The 22,110-nt window shown below is 39.5% G+C and overlaps 1 protein-coding gene across 4 annotated transcripts in view; it reads left to right on the top strand.

Annotated features, from left to right (window-relative positions):
- The window catches only part of LOC127377989 (DENN domain-containing protein 2D), a 29,123-nt gene that overhangs the window by 4,369 nt on the left and 2,644 nt on the right, over positions 1 to 22,110 (top strand). Inside the window, exons 2-16 of one of the 4 annotated variants that reach the window (XM_051426385.1) lie at positions 1,355 to 1,421; positions 1,554 to 1,640; positions 2,579 to 2,644; positions 9,022 to 9,069; positions 9,536 to 9,628; positions 13,295 to 13,470; positions 13,654 to 13,766; positions 13,883 to 13,952; positions 14,052 to 14,129; positions 16,568 to 16,708; positions 19,114 to 19,262; positions 21,048 to 21,219; positions 21,388 to 21,438; positions 21,539 to 21,620; positions 21,697 to 21,942. In XM_051426385.1, coding sequence (XP_051282345.1) covers positions 1,355 to 1,421; positions 1,554 to 1,640; positions 2,579 to 2,644; positions 9,022 to 9,069; positions 9,536 to 9,628; positions 13,295 to 13,470; positions 13,654 to 13,766; positions 13,883 to 13,952; positions 14,052 to 14,129; positions 16,568 to 16,708; positions 19,114 to 19,262; positions 21,048 to 21,219; positions 21,388 to 21,438; positions 21,539 to 21,620; positions 21,697 to 21,942 — 1,639 coding nt within the window. Of the gene's footprint in view, positions 1 to 1,354; positions 1,422 to 1,553; positions 1,641 to 2,578; positions 2,645 to 4,539; positions 4,867 to 9,021; positions 9,070 to 9,222; positions 9,269 to 9,535; positions 9,629 to 13,294; positions 13,471 to 13,653; positions 13,767 to 13,882; positions 13,953 to 14,051; positions 14,130 to 16,567; positions 16,709 to 19,113; positions 19,263 to 21,047; positions 21,220 to 21,387; positions 21,439 to 21,538; positions 21,621 to 21,696; positions 21,943 to 22,110 lie in introns of those variants that run through there. The other 3 variants (XM_051426388.1, XM_051426387.1, XM_051426386.1) reach the window with 3 other exon arrangements.

The following is a 22,110-nucleotide window of genomic DNA, read 5'->3' as shown; positions in this document are numbered from 1 at the left end:
GGGGTCAGTAGTCCATCTGACTGTTAGAAATTTAGCAAAAAAACAAAGCAACAACAGTGGCTTAGTGGTAGTAAAGGAATGGTATTCATAAACTGTCATTAGTGTCAGTTACTTGGGTTAGACGCTGACTTCAGTTTCCATGGTCACAGCGGAGCAAACAAACTATTCGTGCCAAGTAAAGAGTAGACTGTGTGAGCCTGTACACTGGGGTCTATTTCAGTTAAAACACTTTACAAAAGCTGTACTGGTTATTTCTATATTTTTTGAGACTTGCCACCAGGGGGACAAAACACGCTGGCAGGATCCTCAAAATCCATATGGTCAGTACTCTGGATACCATGATTATCCACAGCAAAAATAGTGGCAAATCTGGCCCTACTGTGCAAAGTTGATCATTTGGTCTGAGCAAGCTGAGAAAATAATGCAATGACCTGAATGGATCAAATTATTCTGGGAAGCAACATTTTCCAAAATCTCTACTCGTCTATTTTGTAAAGCCTAACTGGGTCTGGGTCATGGTGGCTAAGCAAGGTAGCCCAACATCCTTTCAGATGTCAGCACTCCTCTCGCTGTCTCTAAGCTTGAGCCCAGACACCCTGTGAGGATAATTTTTGGCTCTTAGTATCCACAATCTAATTGTTTTAGTCATTACTCAAAGATCACAATGGTTGAATGTTGATCCCTCCCCACAAAGGTCTGGTAAAACCCCCTCATCACTGCAGACTGGGACTTAAATATTGCATTACTTAACCTGCCTCAATTGTGGTGAACAAGTTACTTGAATTTCTTCGCTGGGGACAGTGACTCACTCCAAACTTGAATGGAGCAATGGGCAATCTGCCCATTAGATGTTGGGATATTTTCAGTCCTGCTCTTGGATAGTCCAACCTTGATATTTTAGTCACTCAAGGTTTATAAAAGGAATAATTCTGAAAATGAAAACATAACAAAAGACATATTTTTCAATTAGGAAAGATGACAACGTGCAGCGTGTGTAAAGTAACAAAAACATGAACATTTACCAAATTTAACTTCCATTCAGGTCAATGCAAATCATGAAATGAAATGCTGCAGACCTCAAGGAAGTGTTTATTACTGTAACCCTGATGTCCCCTAACCTTAACCAAAGGCTTATTTTAACCCAAACCATCATCTTTCTCTAAAGATCTGACGGGTTATGAAAAACATTAACATTCATCCTGTGTCCACCATCAACATCCAAAGAAAATTCAGCTATTAGAAATCTCTGTTGAAATTGTCGTAATGAAAAGGTTACATCCTCTCTGGATTAAAAATTTACTTTTTAGTTTTTATATTTTATTAAATTGTGTCTCTTTGTTCCCTTTTCTCTAAGAATTCAGAGCAGCCACTGTCTCCGAACACAAGGAGGAGTTTCAGCTTCTCATCTCTCCGTATTAAAAGTAAGGATCAGACAATACGTATTCACAGTGATGCAAAATGTCCTAATGAATAAATTATCTTAATGCCTGCATCTCAATCAGTCTTCTATTTATTGATCACTGTTTTGTTTTGTCAATGTGAATTTTACACAGAGAGGCACAACAGTTATGAAGAGGGTGGATTTGGACGGCGGAGAGGGTTGCTGTCTTTTTCATCAGTACGAGAGGGATCGAGAAAGGGTAAAAATATATTTTCATAATTCCCAGTCAGTCATTCTTTTCTTAAATCTGCCAAGGTGATAACATTGGCAGTAGCAGACTCAGGTTATTTGAGGAGCAGGGGCACATAAAATAAAAAGGTCACCAGAAAGCTGAGATGCATTTATTGTGAAACAGCTTAGTCAGGGGGTCAGTCTAGAGGGTGCTTCATCACATTTTCTCCACTGCAAGGGCACCCTAGAGGGCACTTCTGCAGCCTTTTTCCAAACATGGGGGCTCAAGGGGGGATAAATCCACCAGTGCACCCTCATGAAGAACGCCAACTGGTCATAGCTTTTAATTGTTGTGTTCTTTTATTTTAGAATGGACTTTAAAGGAAGTGTAGTCCTCAACTTCTTTTATTTGAAAGAATAAGTAAATAACACAGCTGTGGGTCCGATCTGCTTCACTCGAAAGGTCCGCAGGATCAGACACCAGGAGCACAGTCTGCTCCCTCTTTTTATGAGTTTGTTATTCTGGGTGTCATCCTTTACTGATTAGTACATGAGTCACTATTTTTATTGGTCCTTATTTTGGCAGAGGCGGTTTCTTTGTATAATTGTACAGTGACTACTGTCCACTCTCTGCCAATCACCTCCCAGGCTGGAGGTATAAAATGTAATCAAAAAGGACAAAGGGTGCGCTTACTTACAGTGGGTGCTTCACCAGCTTATTGATTATTTAATTTAATTTTGACTAAATGACTAATGCTCAGTGTGTTTCTCATATTAGAGAGACTATTCTAAAACCTGCAGACAAAGGTCACCAAGATAAACAGGAAGGACCTGTGATTGTGTCAGCAGAATATTTCCCTACATAATGCCTGTTTTTTCCACACCCAGTATAACAAACCCTTTTCACATATGTTTTATTCTACAAATATCTCACATAATGCAAACCTTTTCCATTTTCAATCGTAGAGTCAGTCCTAGATGAAGTTGGCGCCTCAAAGCTAAACAAGGCTCGGGACCAGCTGAGGAAGACAGGTATGTATGATGGTAACATGAACATTAAGTGGACATGGCAGCACGTGGCATACTAAATGGAGCATATACTTTAAGGCGGAGCATTAAAGTCACGCTTGCCTTAGCTGATCGCATCAGCCTTCATGCTTCGCAATCACTGACCTGTTAATCAGCTGCGTGGCTACCAGCTGACTAGTAACGTCCAATCACATTTATACAGGTACAAAGTCTGGCTTTTACAACGCGACACTTCTCACTTTTAAGGTGTGTTCAGACAGAGAGGTACGAGAGAGCATGACTGCACACAAAGCCAGTGGAAAGGCACCGGGTGAAACTCTGCTTTGTGTTCTGTATAAACACTTTTTCCTCAGCTGACACACTCATGCCAATGTCATTTGCTGTTGCAGCTCCCTCCACTACCCCAGCCTCCTTAAGGGTTAAGTGTTTGATATTGCTAGTTAAAGATTAAATGTTCATGCGTTTGTTAGCGGGTGGATTAGTTCTGCAGCAATCCTCGCTGCTGCTTCAATTGTTCTCCAGAGCGGGGCCTTTTTTGCCAATTCTAACTGCATCACCATTTGCTATAATTCCTTGACTTAATGGAAGTCAGTACATTAACAGTTACAAAAACAACAGTATTTGGTTAAAGTTAGGTGAAGATGGTGGTGTTGTTTTCCTTCTTAAATATTTAACCAGAGCAACAATCTCTCTAACTAGGTGTTTTGGTAGCCTAAACTTAAGCACCAGTCCTGTGCTTTGGTGGATGGTGGACACCAAACACCTTGACAGAACTTCTGTGAGGTGAAAATTGAAATACTTTCTGGACTGGAAAAACAGTGGCAGTGAACATAATGTAGACAATGTTGTTTCCTTATTACACAAAACCAGGCTCCATAATAACACAGCTAGCATTCTGTGCATGTCATGAACCAGCTCAAAGTTAAAAAACAAAACAAGAGAGACCACACAGATAATTAAGGAGTTTAAGAAAAAAATAATTTATTTAACCCATATTTACTCTAAACAAAGTATATAAAAAAATATATGTACATCAGTGTTGTCAGTAGTGTAGTGAGTGTGTGTGTGGATATGGGCAGAGTGTCGTGTATGTAAAGGGACTTTGTAAACACCAACAAACCCAGAATGCTGCTGGCTGGAAGGAGGGACAGATAACTAACTGATTCAACCCCCTATAAAGCCTTGCAATCAGGGAGGAATCAGGTGTAGCTCATACACTAGCCACACCACTGCCACTCTGTCTCCTGCAAAGAACAAAGGGAAAAAGACACAGAATAACCAGAGTGGGAGGGGTCATCATCACAGTGCATTAGCTAGTGAACGAGAATGGTCTTCCTGCAGTGGCCATGGGTTCGACTCCCCCCCCCCCTCTCTCTCTCTCTTTTTAAAAATAGATAGGCTAATATATATAAGATGGTGGAAAACTATACTGATGGTTGAATGGCAGGTAATGAGTTTTAAAATGATTATTTTTTTATGGGGGGACCCTGAGACCTCTGTGTGATTTGCCCCCTCCCCAGTGTTGACTCCATGGCTCCTGAAAGCTCTGGTAGGTGAACAGATTTCTCTATTTAGAAGCAAAAAGTAGAAGACAGCATTTCCCAGTAATCTCAACCTGTCCAAACAGTCTTGTCAAAGTAGAGGACAGTCACTGAACTAAGTCTGATTCAGCTCTCTGGCATTTAACAGGATCCTAGGAAGGTAACAGCTTCTCGGCCTGCACTTACTCAAGTAGCCGTTTGTTGTTATTGGCTTGCTCAGCTTCTGTGACATCTTTTATTTGAACTGTTAACTTTCCGGGCGGGCGTTGCTGAGCCTGTGGTGATGGGGGTGTTATCGATGTACCCCAACACATTTCCTATTTGTGGTGTTTATGTTGGCTGTGCCTGTATAATTATTTTGAACTTGGTGTGCGACTGACTGTACTGGTAGCAGGAAACACATTCATGGCCGTTTTTCGCACACGACTTGAACGCAGCACAGAAGAGGACCGCTTGGGCACGCGCCAGGCAGAGCTGTTTCAGCCTGTGAAGCACGCGGGCCGGTGGTGAGCGCGAGGCAGGATGCTGTGTATGTGCGGGATATGGAGACGATAAAGTGGAACTGTTGTGTTAGTAACAAAAACAGCTGAGAGGAGGACAGTTTGTGGAGTTCAGCAGCAATGAGCGGGACGGTAACGAGGAGGAGAAAAGGGCCCCGACTGACGAACTTCAAGAGCAGATGGAGTGAGTAAACAACCGGGGCTGTTTACTGTGACTGACTGGGTCTACGTAGTGAACCAGTTACGTGATATTCCGATTTAAAGCCCATTAAACGGTTACATATTGTAAAAAACGTACCTTACTTTTGAACAGTGTTACTATTTCACGTTTCACGTACTGTCGCATACCTGTCGGACCGTGCGATATAGACCTGTGTCGAGCAGGTTGTTCCTATTTGTGTATCCGGGTATCCAGTAGCCCTGCCAACCACTTCATGTTAACAAAAAGCTAGACTTAACATTAGTTTGTGTTACTGGTGAACGCACTGTATGGTTTTTTTTGTTGAATACTGGGGACTAGTAGACTGGAATAAAGTGCAGCACGGTGAAATATAAACTTGCCGAAGCGAATAATGGACTCCAATCATGTGTTTTGTAGCCCTGCGAGATATGTACTCTAATGACTAGGACGGCGGCATTAAATTCACCTTTTGTTAAATGGAGTTTGGTAAGAGGCGGCAGGCGGATTTTGGATACCTCAATAAAACGAGGTTTTAACAATGAGGTTCCCTGTGTCAATCAAAAACCAGACTTCGGACTGTGACAAGTGCACTTGCTATTCATACTTAAGCATGTTGCCTACTTTAATATAGCTACAAACCAGTTAGTCAGCTCTTAGATATTATTTATTAGACGTATAGAAGTTGGATTACTTTGAAGCCTCGGGAGCTGAAATTACAATCAGAAGTATGCCTCTGTTGTTGCAGTCAGTTTGAAATACTGGTGTTTTCAGTAGTATCAACACCTTTAACACATCAAACACCAGGCGAGGTTTTCCATGACTGTCTACACATCGAGCCAAGAATGTGGCTGAAGACACTGAAGAAGGATCACTGATGAAACGGAATTTAGAAGCTAAAAACGGCTATATTTTGGAAACTGTACAGGTAGATAAAAATATAAGTGGACAGATTTTGCAGGTTTTCTGAGGGAAAAATAACAGGGAACAGGATTGAAGCAGTTTTAGTTGGTCTTTTGTGACTGCGCCATTCCTTTTCTTATAGAATTGACAGCATGGTGTTGTAACATGTTCAGGAGCCTCAGGGCATGAGGCTGTTCAACAGGACTGTTATTTACACCCACATCAGAGCTGAATAGCAGTAGCACAACTCGGCAAAGTGTGTAGGTTTAGGAAAAACCTGCTCTGATGTAAAGTAAATAAATTACACTACAACCTAAGATAGTTTTTGCTGCATATATGTTTTCTTATTGAATACAAAGTTGTGCAAGTACAAGGCGTTGGGTTGAGAAACACTGGCATTGCTACCGACACAGCGACACACACCTTGTCACAGCAGCAGAGACTTACAGACTTTAAGCTTCAGTAAAGTTGTTGTCAGGAACAAGGGAGGTCAGCCAGACTGAAACCTGGACAATGTCCAGTGGGATTCCTTTTTTGTAGGATACATTCAGTTTAACTCTTTCTTCGTGTGCTGTATGTGCTCACTCAGCTTTTTAATGTAACACATACGTCTAACTGCATGATGAATGTGAAATCGTGTTTGGCAGTAAACCAAACATTGAAGTGATAACCGCAAAACCAACAAGAATGGGTTTTCTTGATTTGCACACTTAAAGCATTAAAGGTTAAGTTCACCCCAGTATCTATAATTATATAGTTATAAATTGTGCCTGTTTTCCTATCAAAATTCTGCCTCCACCCCAATGCAGTAGAGGTGGATGGATGTTTGACTTTGCTCCTCAAAACACTTCAAATTGATATTTGAAAAATTCAACAGCAAGGTGTTTTTTCGCAAACACTGGGCCTCGTGCATAAAACAGTTGTGCAAACAGATTCATTCTTCAGTGATTTCAACAAGTGATTAGGAGGATTTGTAGCATTTATCAGTTTTTTCACATTTACAGTTTTCTCTTACGCATGCATGAAATTCTGTGGCAGTCCAGACCTTTCTTATCAGTCATCTACAGATGTGTCAGTGTTTCCTCCACTGGGGGAAACACTGATGATAAAATATGTAACATGTGTAAGAACTGGAGTTTAAATGCGTTACAAGAAATAGAATTTGTTTACTTGCTGAGAGTTAGATGACTGTGTCTCTTTCCATTACAAAACAATTAGAACCTGACTGATATTGGATTTTTGAGACTCAACTACCAATATGGCGGCTGATAAAGTGCATTTATGTGTTTGAATGAAAATAGACCTTTTCTATGTGGATTGTGTTTTCTGATGTGACTCTGCAAAGGTATTCAGAAGGCTGCTTTCTTACAGATAACAACAGATCTAACAGATTTATTTTAACTTCATTAAAGCATATTAAGTTGAACATTTTTTAACATGTCAAACAATGTATAGACTACTCTGTCAACCAATTAGAAAATAAAGAATATACAAAAGTAAATAGTTAATCAAACATCAGTACTGTATGTTCAGTGTCAGCCATTGCTGACTATTTAAATAAAGAATAAATAAAAAAATAAAATAAGTAGCTAAACATTAGTACTGTAAGCTATTTTTTTGACTACATTCATTTTCACTTCGCTATATGTTTGAATAATCACAGCTTACTTTTACTTTACTTGAGTTCACCTAACATTAACACAGACTCAGAATTTGTGACTTTCACTTTTACTTGTGCCTGTTTTCAGGAAGGTGTCTCTCTTTCTCTGTCTCTCTCTGTTTGTCTTTTAATTTCTCTCTCTGCTTGCACATTTCAAGAGTGGTGATTTGTTGCCTAGAAATTCATTTCATACACTTGACTCGAGTTGAAGCGAGCTTTGCTGTCTCAAAGTTAATATGAGGAATATTTTCTTCAGACAGTCACACACTAAAGCCTGATATGAATTGTGCGTTTTTTTAATAGTATTTAAAAGCCTTATTTCCTAAGGTTGTTTATGTACCGTGTGAAAGATATTGTCGACCGTATTTTCCAGTAGAAAGCTGTTTTTCCCACGTGACCTGAATGCAGCAAAGGAATGGATATTTCTTCAGAGTCTGAAGTAAACAAATGATTCAGCAGACTGTTGCAGTATACACAGAACATTAATAGGATCGTCTCACTATGTTGCAAAACCTTTGTTTTTAGGCAACAGGGAGATTTTAATGATGGTTGCTCCAGTACATTGTCATATGCCAATCCAAATAGATAAGACTGCAATACACTGGACCACTCTGGGTGGTACAGAGCACAGAGTATGCAAACCTGTACGCTGGAGTCAATTCTGTTTCATAAAGCAGGTTCAATTGAGTCTGACCTAAGTTACCATGGAAATATGACCTTCCATACAAACATGGTCCTGGTTGAGCTAGCTGATCAGCCTTAGCTTCACCTCATACTTAGCCAGCATTACAATCAGTCTGCCAGACTGAAAAACAGCGCTCTATACACACATTCCTGCAAGGCAGTCCCTCTAAGCGTGTGTTTATTTTAGCACATTAGGGCTTAAGTTATAACTGACTTCAAATTCTAAATTCACACCATTGTCATTTTCAAGTATCTGCACAGTATCCAAGACCACATATGCTTGCAAATGCACCGCAAACATTTGCTTTCATATATTGGACTGCTTAAGCTAATTTGACCCAGGGCTACAGCCGGATAGTGAAGGTACTGTAGGACTATACTTTATTCTCACCATTTACTCTCAGAAACTAAATGTAATGAAAGAAATGGCATTTGAACAGTATTTCCATTACATAGGCACCACCTTTGTCAAGACCAGGACTAGCTGAGACCGGTAAAGACTGAGTCCAGAGAGGTTCGAGTCCAAACGAGAGAGTCAAGACAGAGACAGGACAAAATAATGCCTTTGCCATTGCCATTGCCAAAAAGATTAGTTTTGACAGCCAGGCATATGGTTTCAAGTGACGTTGATTGGCTGTCCAGACTGCCAATGTCAGTGTCCATTCTAAGTAGATTTTGAATTAAAACAATAGTTTTAGATTAGTTGTAGAAACCAATACAATTCAGAAGCACTCTTCTCTCACTTTATTTTTTTTGAGTTTCTTCAGGAAAAAAAAAGAAATATATATCTCTATATATCTATATATAGAGATATATATCTACAGCACTGGCATTATGTCACTTGTACAAATCAAAAAAGCCTAATCCAACTGATGTTGCTGTTTATTTACCCTGCTTTTCTCTGTGTTGTCTAGGTGAGCAGCCCAAAGGCAACCTCATCTCTGATGTCGCTGAGAAACACAGTAAGTACAGTAGCTGGAGTAACAAAGGCTTTTTTTTATCCACTATCTATGTTTCTTTTGACTGGAAAGATAAGATTTTTACTTTAATCATGTTATCATATGAAGTCAAAATAATTGGAATATGTCATTTAACATCTATCTATTTTACATCAGCAGTCTAACCAGAAGACAGAGTTTCAGTGGAATATTACTTTAAAAGGTGACTCTAAAGTACAGCTTTTGCAATAAAGAGCAGCATCTGTTAGAATAGATTCCCGTAACAAAGAAGATTTCTGCAGTATAATCTACTTCTCAGTGTTTGATCTGTATACTATACAGTATATACCTTTTTTATATATATATATATATATATATATATATATATAATATAAAGGTGTTAGTGTACTACTGTCAGCACTTGTGTAACATTGTTGTTTGAAGGTTTCAGTACTGAGTAGCTGAGCTGCTGGTTTTGTTTCTCCATCAGACATCCCATCAGGGGAAGATGAAGGTGGACGACAAGGGGCCCTCAAGAGGTTTAGTGCCATGTGGTCCTCCTTCCGCAAAGGCAAAAGAGATAGTGAGTATTACATTATATTACATAACAACATCGAAGAAAGATGATTGAATGAAGTACTTCCTCTTACTCACCGTTACTTTAGGCTACGTTCTCACTGCAGAAGCAGCCCAAATCAGATTTTTTTTGTTTGACTCAGATCTGTTTATTTCATGACCCAGAATTTGAGTTTTCTTCAGTATCATTAAACCAGTGACAGCTGTCCGTACACCCATGGGTACACTGCAAACAGGAACTGCTAATAGCTGATTCATCATACTTTTAATCGTTCCAATCTGCCAAAATGTAAGATTCAATGAAAAGGGAAAAAAACGCATGTAAAAAATTCTTACTAAAATTAAACTTCCTGTTTACATCCCCAAATGCATCATGGGAACTATATTTCCAAAACTTAGATCATGATTAAGTAATACAGAGAATAATAAGAGTTACTTGGTGGTGTAGGTTTTAGATGAGTCTGACCCAAAATAGACACAGAAAGTAGAAGCCAGAAACAGTCTGCATAGGATGGTGACACGACACAAGTTTCACTAAGGTATTTCTTCCAGCACTGTTACTGGATTGAATACACTGTGCATTGGTTTCTGTTTTTCTGGTAACTCGGTGGATAAGCAACGGTTTCACATCTGGATTGTGACAGATACATTTGTACAACACAGGAAGACCAGCAACATGTGTTGTTAATACAGTCGGTACACAAAGCACTCTGTCAGTGTGGCAACAATCTCAAGAACAGTCTCAACACAGCTGACTCATAGCAGTCATTCCAATTAACAGTTTACTGTCATGTTTTTACTAAAACTTTGCTCAGCTTAGTATTAGCTCCCAATTTCACAGATTCCTTTCAAGTCAAAGGAAGGGGTTTTTCAGGTGGAACATATCTCTACATACCCTAAACCCTAAAAGGAAAAACAAGCCTAATGATCATCAAACTGCACATAGGCCAACTTTTTATGCATGTGAGTGTGGTAGGGTTTGTACCAGTAGGCCAAAACACACAGACACAAGGCTGCCAACCCGAGAACTCCTTGCTGGTGGGCTTTTATTTTAGACAAAAAGGGAGGAATGCAGCAGAGAACACATGCAGGCTGGCAGTGTGTGAAGGACACCAGGCGGTTAGTGTGGCTGTGAATAATGGACTCTGTACTAAGCAGTCGAGTCAACAGTAGTGTCAGAGCCAATGTCTGTGGGCAAACTTTTCTGTTGTAAACACTGTAGATAAATAATTCTGTCAGCAGAATAACATATTCCATCCAAAGAGAGGATAAATATAACCATATTCAACTGTCAGTTGAATCCTCCCGCCAGTTTCCAACTATAGGATATAGAAAATATTACTTAATTATAATATTAACTTCATTGAAAGAATTCCACACACACCACATGTAGTCCTGTCACAGTAATTATGTTATCAACTTAGCGTACGATATATACAATGTGTAATTATCTCCTATCACAATATCAACTTATTGTTTAAGTATGTTACCAACATTTGAGCCAAAATGATGCCAAAAAAAACATCAAGGTTTTGCCTAGCATTACTATATAGCCTTTTAAGTAGTGAATGACTCTTAAGTCCAACCCTGTGCCAAATTTAAGTGCAGTTTTTGTCAACAGAGTGCAAGAGTCCATTTATATATTGTTTTTGTTGTATGGTTTTATTTATGTTTTATTGTCAAGGATATTTTAATATTTTGTTTTCACATTCCAATGTCTGAATATCCTTAAGAATTAGAGGTTAATTGTCCTTTGAAATGGTGTACTTGCGATATTATGCTTATCATTTTATAAGTGTCATAAGGTGGTCTTAAAATGATAATAATAATGTCTATAGCAATTATTTGTGGGATAGTATATTGTCTAACAAAAGTAGTTTTTGTGACAGGCCTACACTACGGTGGCTGGTAAGTGCAAAACAAATTAACAAACTCCGAAACAAATTAACAAACTCTGAAACAAATTTACAAACTCTGAAACAAATTTACAAACTCTGAAACAAATTAACAAACTCTGAAACAAATTTACAAACTCTGAAACAAATTAACAAACTCTGAAACAAATTTACAAACTCTGAAACAAATTAACAAACTCTGAAACAAATTTACAAACTCTGAAACAAATTTACAAACTCTGAAACAAATTTACAAACTCTGAAACAAATTTACAAAGTCAAAATCGTACGGAAGGGGAATGTACTAAACGCCGGATCTGACCCGGAAGTGATTGAGTGAGCGGTTTGTTGTGGAAAGAGTTGTGCGGTTTATATGGAGTTTCAAGATGTTGCAGCATGTCTGGTCCTTCCGTCTGCTCCGCAGCCTTTAAAAACTCCAGAGACCGTCCACACGAATCACAAAACCTTAATACCTGCCCCAAATGGTTTCCACAAAACGGGCAAAACATCTTGAAACTCCATATAAACCTCACAACTCTTTCCACAACAAACCGCTCACTCAATCACTTCCGGGTCAGATCCGGCATTTAGTACATTCCCCTTCCGTACGATTTTGACTTTGTAAACTTGTTTCAGAGTTTGTAAATTTGTTTCGGAGTTTGTAAATTTGTTTCAGAGTTTGTAAATTTGTTTCAGAGTTTGTAAATTTGTTTCGGAGTTTGTAAATTTGTTTCAGAGTTTGTAAATTTGTTTCAGAGTTTGTTAATTTGTTTCAGAGTTTGTAAATTTGTTTCAGAGTTTGTTAATTTGTTTCAGAGTTTGTAAATTTGTTTCAGAGTTTGTTAATTTGTTTCAGAGTTTGTAAATTTGTTTCAGAGTTTGTTAATTTGCTTCGGAGTTTGTTAATTTGTTTTGCACTTACCAGCCACCGTACTACACACATGCAAACTGTTCCGTGTTAACACAACCCACAATATATAACAATACTGAATATCAAAGCACTTCCAGTGAACACCCTGTAAAGTAGTGTCATGATAGTGGGTCCACGTATTGTTTGAGTTTTCTGAAAAAGGCTTTTCAACTGATTACATACAATATGGTGATGATTTGGCAGTCATAGTTTATCAGACCAGTTGGGAGTCCATTCAAGTCCCGGCCAGTCGGTGATAAAAAAAAAACCATACAGTTTACACAGGTTTACAGGTCTTTGGAATTGTTTGTCTTATGATGAGGTGGCTTCCCATCATTCTCATTCTAAATGTGTTTTTAAATTTTGTGACTCGTCGAGTTGGGACAACACACGTCTGAGCAGGAGAAATTGTTTAAAGGAATAATTACATTTTGGGAATTGTTTAGCTTGTGCTAAGCTAGGTTAACCAAATCCTGACGTTAGCTCTAGACTTAACACACATGCATGAGAGTGAGATCCATCTCAATAAATATATTCCAGAAGATGTTCAACTATTGCTTAAAAAAAACAAAAACAATGAGCAAGTGCTATATTGTTTGTGTCCCTTTTATTGAGGGTATTCCTTATAATGATTTGGTCCCAGCTCATCTGAATTTCACCCAGCTCCGTCTCTGTCCACCATCCTATCATAGACCATACCATACCATATTCAACAACCTTTCCACTCTCCACAGCAGGGAGTGTAAAGTCACAGGCCTGTAGGTCAAAAAGCATTGCAGTTTACACTAGTGTGACAATGTAATGAGGCCTGTAAACCTTTCCATCTGGATCACAGTGTAAAGCAATGTATTTCTACATCTCTGTCTAGGAGGCAAAGACCCTGAAACTACAGAGGAGCTGGGCCCGGTGGTGGGAGACGACACATCCAGGCAACACCGCTACTTAAGCGGTCAGTACTTCTTTGAGTACCTGGTGGTGGTCAGCCTCAAGAAGGCCAAGGGCAGCAGCAGCTACGAACCTCAGATCACCTACCAGTTCCCCAAGGTGAGTTTAATGGTAGAATGTTTAATCAATAAGTCAGTCTAACAGGGAACACCTGAGTGTTTGTTGAGTGACACAGATTACACTTGGAAAAGGCATAGTTTTCTGCTCTGTTCAGTATGGCAATGATGGTTTAAATTACAACAACCAACATTATTAATGAAAAGCTTATTGTTTCTGTTTTAGAGAGATGGGATGGCAAAATTTCAGAAGGAGGAAGAGGAGAAGACACTGAAGGCCATCACTCTCTTTTGTTTCCCAGAGGGGATCAACTGGGCTCCTTTGACCGAGTACCACAGGTGCAGCTCCTCCTCTGTCAACAGTTTTCACTTTGATAACCTTTATTCCTGTATCCATGGTTCAGTTCATTGTACACCAGTGTCCCTTGTTCTGAGTTGTCTCTCTCTGTTTACAGTGAGACCTTCTCTTTTGTTCTGACTGAGATTGATGGCAGCAGAAGAAATGGATACTGCAGGAGGTTACTGGTCAGTGTGTAGACTGAAGGCGTCTTCACTGTCTCATCATTTAGAAGTCATGTTCTAATGTTCATTAAATATCTTCTGCTTTCACTCTCCAATCTGCAGCCTGGAGGGAAAGGAGCTCGACCACCCGAGGCTTACTGTATCATCAGCTCGCTGGCTTGTTTCGGCCTCTTCTCCAAGGTGAGTTCAACTGTGACTAAACTCAGCTGTACCTCTCTCTGTCTAGCCTTCAGCTCTAAGAAATGCCATAAACAGTTGTTCAGGTCCCGTCTGCTGTTCCTTTATTTTTTCACCTGGTTTAATCATTCTTGTGTTTCCAAATCTATGTGACATGTTCAATACTTGGCCAGTAAGATTTAGGAAAATGGCAACTTGCTCATCATTTGGCAGACTTCTTAAATTGTGTCTTCTGAGAGATTAATATGTGTATCAAGGGTGTATCACCTGTTGATTAGTGACTAGGAGACACACCCGAGTCAGGTGGTTTTCTATTTGTTTAGTGATGCATGTCGCTCACTCTACATTAAGAGCAGTGGGAGGCAAACGTTGCAGGGAATAAATGAGTGTCTGAATTGGGGCTGTACAGTAGCAACCAGAGGACAGGACTTCATTGTCCTTAGGGATTTTCCAGGGATTTGGGGTTGTTTTAGTAACCTGTTCAAAGTTTACATTCAACAATTTAAAAACTAACATACAGTGAATGATATTGTATAGGCTGATTCTAATATATTTAGATTCAGTATACTTAAATTAGATCACATAAAGGCCAATGAATATAAAATGAATGATTTAGTATTTCCCCATGACAATTTTATTTCTGTCAGCGTGGATTAGGATTTGAACCAGCTCTTAAACCTTTACATTGAGAAATAACATTTAAAGATTTACAGACAAATCCAGACAGGTGACAAATATAAGGCAAAAGCTACATAAAGTGTTTTAGTTGGGCCACCGTGTGCTGCCAAAACAGCTTCTGTGTGCCTTGGCATTGATTCTACAATTCTCTGGAACTTGACTGTAGGAAAGAACACCAATCTTCCAAAACATATTCTCTCATTTGGTCTTTTGATCAAGGAATCAAAGAAATGTATTAATTATTATACATAATTATAACAAAGTAAAAGTTTTCTGTTCGTTCATGCTACAACAAACACAAACAGAGAGTTCGAAGGATCTAGCCTACCAGCGGCAGCATGTGAATGTGCAGCCGTTGCTCAAAATCTCCTGATCCAGTCGATTTGAACAATTTTGGCTTAGTCATTTGAAATCAAACCCAATCAGCTATCATTCAATGATGGTTTCAGCAGTAAAGTGGAAAAAACATATTAAAACAAAAGTTTGAAGGCACTACCGGCCGCTGAATATACATGCGCAGCCGCTGGCATGGTAATATTATGATAATGGTAATTGCCATGATGATGATGGTGGTGATGATGATGGTGGTGGTTGAGAGCGCTGTTTAACAAGTCGGGCCAAAGTCACTCAGAACGACTTTGTATTGATTTGCAGTGACCCTTCCCTGTAAGGGGACAAACCATACCAGCAAAATGCCCGCTACAGCTTAACAGGGCCACCGGATCACCTCACTGTAGGGGTCCAGCACTCAGGCCTGTACTGTTCTCTTGGTGTATGCCACACACGCCCTCGCCCACTAGTGGAGAATATGGTTAAGGATGACTCACCCAATCACCTTTCACATCTCTGTAGACCACTGCAGATTTATCATTGATTCATTCATCTTTATAATGAGGGGTTTATGCACTGCAGCCCTGCTCTAGTGTCCATCTGACAAAATCAGAATCAACTGGGCCTGCTCTGCATTTTATACATTCTACAGAGTGTAATGGGATGTTAATTGCACCATGTGGTGGACCTGTGTGGAAGTATCTGCATTCATTGTTTCTCCACTCATTTATTGAGGTTTTTCCTTTTAATTTGTCATCATCTGTAATTAAACAGTTATTTCTTACTCAAGTGGATGGCAGGGTCCACACCACAACTTTAACAACAATGACAGTGGTGAATGATATCGTTAGGATCTCTTTCAGAGTGATGAAAGATATAACATCATTTTAGGCTGCAAATGACATGAAACGTCAAAAAGTCCTTAGTGATATCTTCTTTCTTTACCACAGTATGAATAAAATTTGTTGTTAAAGACGACAACTCGTAACAGAGTGATTCTCTGAACTCCTCTGGTCTTTGAAGAACTTTGTGAACCCATATTTATTGTTCATCAATGTGGATGATGTGTTATTGTTCTTGGTGTGAAAGAGTTCAGCAGATTGGGTATTATGACACGACTCTGTTGCTGTAGTGATGAACCTAGTGGTGTGGAAATGAATTAGCTGGATTTTTGTAGTACCGGTAATCCCATCCACTCAATGTTTTTTTTTCTCCATTGAACATTTGAATACTGACTTTTATTTAAACAAAATGTATTTAAAGTAAAATTTAAAAAAAGATCACATTACTTCACTGCTTGAGATAGTCCACTGACTATCTGTATGTTTCAGAATACATTTTAGTGAATTTAGAGTATTTGTTGGTACTGTATCATGTGTGTTTTTTCCTGTGCGTGTGTGTGTGCGTGTGCGTGTGTGTGCGTGTGCGTGCAGATATTTGACGAGGTGGAGAAGCGGCGGCAGATTTCCATGGCCATGATCTACCCATTCATGCAGAAGCTGAGGGAGGCTTCATTCCCAGCTCCAGGACACACTGTGGAGATTAAGAGCTTCATTCCTGAGTCGGGCACTGAGGTCAGACCAAACCCTACCCCCTTCTGCTCATAAGAGTCCACTTAAAGTTTGATGATATACAGCACATATTAAAAGTTATTGCTTTTTTTCTTCTTTTAATGTTACATAAACAAAGACTATGCTGATCCACAGAGTATGTTCTCTTTTGTCTTGGTGGCAGCTGTTTGAGTTTAAAGATTCAGAATAGCTCTGGTTGACTCAAGCCCAGTTAATTGACACGCTAATGTTTTTGGTAGATGGTGAACTCAACGTGTCCTGTTAAAACTAATGAACAAGTAGGTGAGTGTCGTTAACTCCTGTGAGACACGATAAAAACTCCATTAAGACAGAACAGAGGAGTACACAAGGAAACAATGCCAGATGGAACTTTTTGAAGTTTCACTTTCATTTTCTGGTTCTGCTGATCACATCAGTGCACCTCTGAAGAGAGAGGAAACTCAACAGTGGAAAGCTGGTTCATTAAGTGAATGACGATCACAATGAATCATTAACAAAGAGTAAGACCACGAGCCAACAGCAAGTCTCACTCACAGCATTTTGTAAAGAAGAAAGAAATTAGAGTGAATTGTTCCTGTTCTGGGACTGTGAACTATGAACATACTTGTGTGTGAACTTATTCTACAACTTTTATAACTTTTGATAAGTGTGGTTGGAATCTCCCTCTATCGTTATGTAGAGGATTTCCCCAAATCTTCCTGTAAAGACTGGGACTGGGACTTTCAGGAAGTATGACTACATTCAGTGACCCAAGAGGAAAACATTGCGTAGAAAACGCAAAGTCATTACTGTAGACGGGAGAGCCTTATTTTTAGGCTCCAAAGAACTGGGGAGATAAGAAGGGTTCCTAGTTCTTTAGAATTGATAAACATGAGTGCAGCTGTGTCATTACTCACACAACAGTGTTTCCAACGCTCTGGAGACTAATACATGAGCTCAATAAATGAGCCTGTAGTATATTAAAGTGAAACTACTCCGGTGGGTATTCTTGTATTTTAGGGTTGATGCTGACATTATCTGGTGATATCTGTATAGCAAGGCAGAAAATACGAAGAAAATGAGGAAAACTGAAAAGAATCCTGTGCTCCATTCATTTATTTTATTTTATCGTCTATAAAACAATAATAAATCAGAGTAGGTAATATTATTTGGTATAAATTAACAATGTTAACATATTGTGTGGGGGTACTTTCTTCTGACAGTGCACTCTAAAAATTAAAATCAAATCTAATCTCAATAAAACCACAATATTTCATTTAAATTTATCAGGAAAATATTATTGTTTCTCAAAATTGCTTTTTTTCTATGTGTCCAGGGCTTTTCTTGCAGAGACATTTTTGATGCCTGCCAAAGAGGTTTTAGTCAGTGCCAAAATGATAAATAAAAAAAATAGCAATTCTAAACTTCACTGTATTGCATTTATTCAGCAATTTATCAATTAACTGTTAAACGAGCAGGACATGAACTAAAATGTGTGTCCAGCAGTTCCCCTCTCATCCACAGCTGCTGTATTTCACACATGCACCCGGTGCTGGACAAACCAGCTAAGCTTGTTGCAATAATGCTAACGCTCCACTGTGAAGCTTGCACTATTAGGAAAGAGAACTTCCTGTGATTTCTCATCAAATAAAAGCTGTTTTATTGCACCCCTCGCCCAGTATTTCCAGTACTTGAGAATCCGTCCGACATGGAAAAATAAAAAGTCCCTGGTTATGTGACGTACACAGCATCTGATACTTTTCACAACAGAGTTGCTCCAGACGGTGGAAAGCTAACATTAGCTAGCTAGTTAGCCGCTAGGAGTCCTATTGATTTTTTTCCTCCACAGCAAACCATATTTTTCAAACCAAGCCCAAAAAACAAGCAACTTTAAAAAAGAAGAAAAAGCTCAAAGTGACGTATTATTATAAGCCAACTTGGCAACTTTGAGACACAGCATACAGTGTAACCCTGTGACTGTATAAAGTCAGATCTTCCAGGAGGGTGTGTTTGTGTGGAGTTGTGTCTGAACTTGTCCTACATTACCCAACCTCAGAGCAGAAACCTAACACTTCTCTCATCAGGTCACATACCATGTTTCAACAGCTCACTGTCATCTCAAGTAATCCCTGATGCTGGCCATTGTTTGTGCTAGTTACCATGACCTGCCCTCAGGGAGAAGGCAGGACAAAGATATGCTTCTCTGGCTATGTAAAGACTCTTGTTCATGGTAGCAGTGAAGGCACTGTTCTAAATATGTCCAATAATGTAAAAGTAAAAAGAAATAAATCATGAAAACCCTTTGTTTAGAGTAGAATAATGCTTTTAGAGCCTTCAGAGTCAGACAGCAGTGAGTTAAGAGTCGAAAGTCAGTGTGTAGTCAACAGCAAACTATTGACATATTTGTGATCATGGTGACTCTCATCTAGATAATCCGTCTGACCCGGCCGTTGGATTCCTGGCTGGAACACGTGAACTTCGGCAAGCTCTTCGACTGCCTGACGGACGAGGAGGTGTTACTGGTGTTTGCCGCTGCTGTCCTGGAGAGACGGATCATTTTCATCGCTGATGAACTGGGGTATTGAACACTCACCTTTATACAAGGCATACAAAACCATACAACAATGAATAAAGACAGTGATCAATACAAGAAAATATGCAGGTTATCAGCGCCATTGTTGTTATTGACACCAAAACCATCAGAAACGGCAGCAAAAACTTTTCTTTACTCTTATAATTGAGACACCACAGCTCTCTGGTTCTGACCAGATACAAGTTGCAAAGATCCTTAAAGTGTAAACCAGTGACTTTATCGCACACAATTTTACCCAGCAAGTTTTTTGTGGTTCACACTGAGATTACCAAACCAACAGATCATAGCAAATGTTCAACCTGACTCAATGAAAGACATATAGAAAGATAAATAACTTTATTAATCCCACAATGGGGAAATTCACTTGTCACAGCAACATCTGAGTGAAATAAATACAGATATAAAAAACAGGAAAATTTTCATACAGCAGGTCCAAGGTCTTATTGTCTCTGGTGGTGCATGTGACAAACTGGTGGAAGGTTGGGAGTGTGGACGAGAGAGAAACGTGGTTGAAGTCCCCTGTGATGATGATGAAGGCCTCCGGGTGTTTCGTTTGTAGTCCTGCAGTCACAGTGTGGATGACGTCACACGCTGCTTCTGCTTTCCCAGACGGAGGAATATAGACAGTGATGGTGACTTTGAATAGAGGCTGGTCAACATCAAAACTTCTTACCTTCCTTAAGAAAAACAATCTGGATTTCCCTTTTTATGAATAAAGTGAGTCTTGGAATCAAAGCAGCATCGATCGTAGCTCGAGTATAATGGATGTGGTTACAGATACATTGTAGCAGTACTTTACGTTGCACGCCATATTATCTTTATTTTCCGCCTGTATTTCCACAGTAGTAAATATTATCTGAGGAAAAAATTTAGCATTCCTTTTCCTGCTTCACAGACTTTGGAGGTAAATAAACAAGAAAAACAGGTTTTGCTTCATGTCAGAGAATGTAAAGCAGAGGCCAGTAACTGCATTTGTCCAAGAGCCAAAATTTTTCAAATGTATGGCTCCTTCTTGTTCCATTACTCCCTGCAATATTTCAGACTAATCCACTGTCAGAAAATGCTCAAAATGACTGTTGTCAGAGTTTAAGACACAACTTACTGACACACCTGGTATTTCCTGTGACTACTTCATAATAAAAGTTAACTTGTGTTCAGTTAAACGCTTTAAACGTGAAGCTGCAGCAGTAGGTAATGTTCAGGTTGGATTAGCAGTAAATTTTCCTGGAATTTCACCACAGACACCCAGTTCAAACTGTAAATATATAAACAAAGACTTTAATCAGTGACCATTCTGCAAGCTGGATGTGGCAAGTTGACGATTATATATTCATTTGACCCTTTACCAAAGAAGGCCGGCATATAAAAATAGCAGAATGCAGAAAAGAGCCTTGAGTGTTCCACAGCGGGTCTCCAGCAGCCTGACTGAGCCTTCGGGCAACGTACAGTGGCCTTTAATCACAGATGGCTTTGAAATATGAATTTGTACATCAATTTCAAGATTTTATCCTCAGTCTGACATTCCTGAAAGTGCCTATATGTTTAAAATTCTATCTTGGCTGTTCTAGTTCTTCACCTCAACTGCAGGAAGAACCAGGCTTCTATTAGAGACAACTTTATTCTCAATTTTCCCTGTTTTCCGTTTAAACAGTGAAACTCAACTGTTTGTGCAAACGTTTCACGAAAGCCTTCCAGCTAATAAAGCAAGTGTTCAGTAACATAACTAAACATATAATGAGTTCTGATGTCAGCTCTCTTGTCTCTCTACAGCACATTGTCCCAAGTCATTCATGCAGTAGCAGCCCTCCTTTACCCCTTCACCTGGCAGCACACCTTCATCTCCATTGTTCCAGAGATCCTGATCGATGTAGTGATGGCACCTACCCCCTACCTGCTGGGAGTCCAGAAACGCCTTCTGGACCAGGTCACGGACCCATGTGATGTGAGTTATCATTAAGAACATAAAAAAACTAAAAACAGTTGTCTTAGATATTTTGGGGCTTTTTATGCCTTTCTTTAATTGGACAGGTAAAGATAGAAAGGACAAACATCTTTAACGTTGGACTGACCTCCTCACCTCACACCTTTTTTTTTATTCTGTCTGTAACAGCTGCTGGTGGTCGACTTGTCTGAGGAAAAGAAGGAGACCTTTATTTTTTCAGTAAGTGTTGGATCAACAAAATAAACAAAACCTGTTGATCATCCTCCATATGAAACAGCCATTTGGTGTTAATGCAAACTGTGAAATCTTCCTTATCTAGATTGGTGATGAAGGGTCTATTCTGCCCCCGAAGCTCCAAACTGAAATACTAGAGGAACTAAGTAACAGGCAGCAAGCATCAAGTGAGTAAACTTAAACCAAAGTTAAACACAGGAATATAGTTCCATCATCACAAATGTTTCCCGTCCTTTCTTTCAGCGGCAGAGGAGCTGAACCGGGTGGTGTCAGAAGCCTTCCTGCACTTCTTTGTGAAAACAGTCGGCCATTACGCCTCATATGTGAAACGCGGTCGCACTGGACAGCAGGGCGTGTTTGAAAAGAGAAGTTTCTACAAGGCCATTGACTCCAAGACCACTCGACACTTTGTCAAGAAGTTCATCCAGACGCAGATGTTTGACCTGTTTATCCAGGAGGTGGAGCAGCAGCAGACTGGACCACAGCAGGGTGAGGACTGGGAACACACACACACCGTCAACAAATCTTTCAACTCAAAGATCCAGATCTAGATTCCTTATAGAACTGCTGTCAGATATGTGTATGGATATGACTTCAGTAAACTGCCTCACTGCATCTTATAGAGCTCTGTTTATCGAGATTTACATATGGAAACAT

This window comes from Dicentrarchus labrax, unplaced genomic scaffold (genome assembly GCF_905237075.1).
Source record: "Dicentrarchus labrax unplaced genomic scaffold, dlabrax2021, whole genome shotgun sequence".
NCBI classification, from domain to species: Eukaryota; Metazoa; Chordata; class Actinopteri; family Moronidae; genus Dicentrarchus; species Dicentrarchus labrax.
This window is presented reverse-complemented; position numbering and strand designations above follow the sequence as displayed.